Below are 697 nucleotides of genomic sequence, written 5' to 3' on the forward strand. Positions count from 1 at the left end.
AATACATATTGCAATAAAACGTAAAAAAATATAATATATATAATAAATAATTTGATTATTTTTCAGATAAATATAAGAAGAAAAATATAATAATAACAAAACAAAATATATAAAACCGTATAATACACCATGAGCAATCAAACACCACTGTCGGCGGAGTACCCACTAACACTACAAGCAATTGATTTCTTTGAAAAACTTAGAGATGAATTATTAAACGGCCCTCACCACCAATATATAAGACGGAATAGAATTTGTGTAGGATGTTTTAAACTACATGTCAGAGAAGCGAACAGAAAAATGAGTATGCCGTTGAACCCGTACGTATTAAACAGGGCAATGATACCTGTTACGGCGTTTATACACGCGGTAATAAATCAACCGAACGCAGAGAGATCGGTGTGTGTAGAAGTGGGGGAGATACTACAAGATGTTATTGCTCGACGGATTATTTCGGTTAATCACTTATTCGAAGAATAAAAAAAAAAAAAAAACAAACAGGAAAAAAATATATATAATAATAATAATATACATATATAAAGAATTTAAATAATTATAATGTTATGAGTGTTTTATTTCTAGTTCACAGATCCGTTTCTTCATAGTGGATTTCGAGTTCACTATGATGAACAAAACCGAAATATTATTAGTATCCGGCGCCATATCAAACAGCTTAAACAAATATAAACCAGAAAAA

At 30.0% G+C, this 697-nt stretch overlaps 1 protein-coding gene across 1 annotated transcript; it reads left to right on the forward strand.

Moving 5' to 3' along the window:
- The first annotated feature begins 44 nt into the window (after window positions 1–44).
- On the forward strand, window positions 45–509 carry LOC103311800. Its single transcript, XM_008191513.3, has one exon. It carries the CDS (start codon window positions 130–132, stop codon window positions 478–480), a length of 351 nt encoding a protein of 116 aa, XP_008189735.1. The 5' UTR covers window positions 45–129; the 3' UTR covers window positions 481–509.
- The last annotated feature ends 188 nt before the right edge of the window (window positions 510–697 follow it).

Source organism: Acyrthosiphon pisum, unplaced genomic scaffold (genome assembly GCF_005508785.2).
Source record: "Acyrthosiphon pisum isolate AL4f unplaced genomic scaffold, pea_aphid_22Mar2018_4r6ur Scaffold_19854;HRSCAF=20545, whole genome shotgun sequence".
Lineage (NCBI taxonomy): Eukaryota > Metazoa > Arthropoda > Insecta > Hemiptera > Aphididae > Acyrthosiphon > Acyrthosiphon pisum.

Bases quoted from the DNA above. Each gene is read 5' to 3' on its own strand.
- LOC103311800 (XM_008191513.3), top strand. From the start codon at position 130: ATGAGCAATCAAACACCACTGTCGGCGGAGTACCCACTAACACTACAA.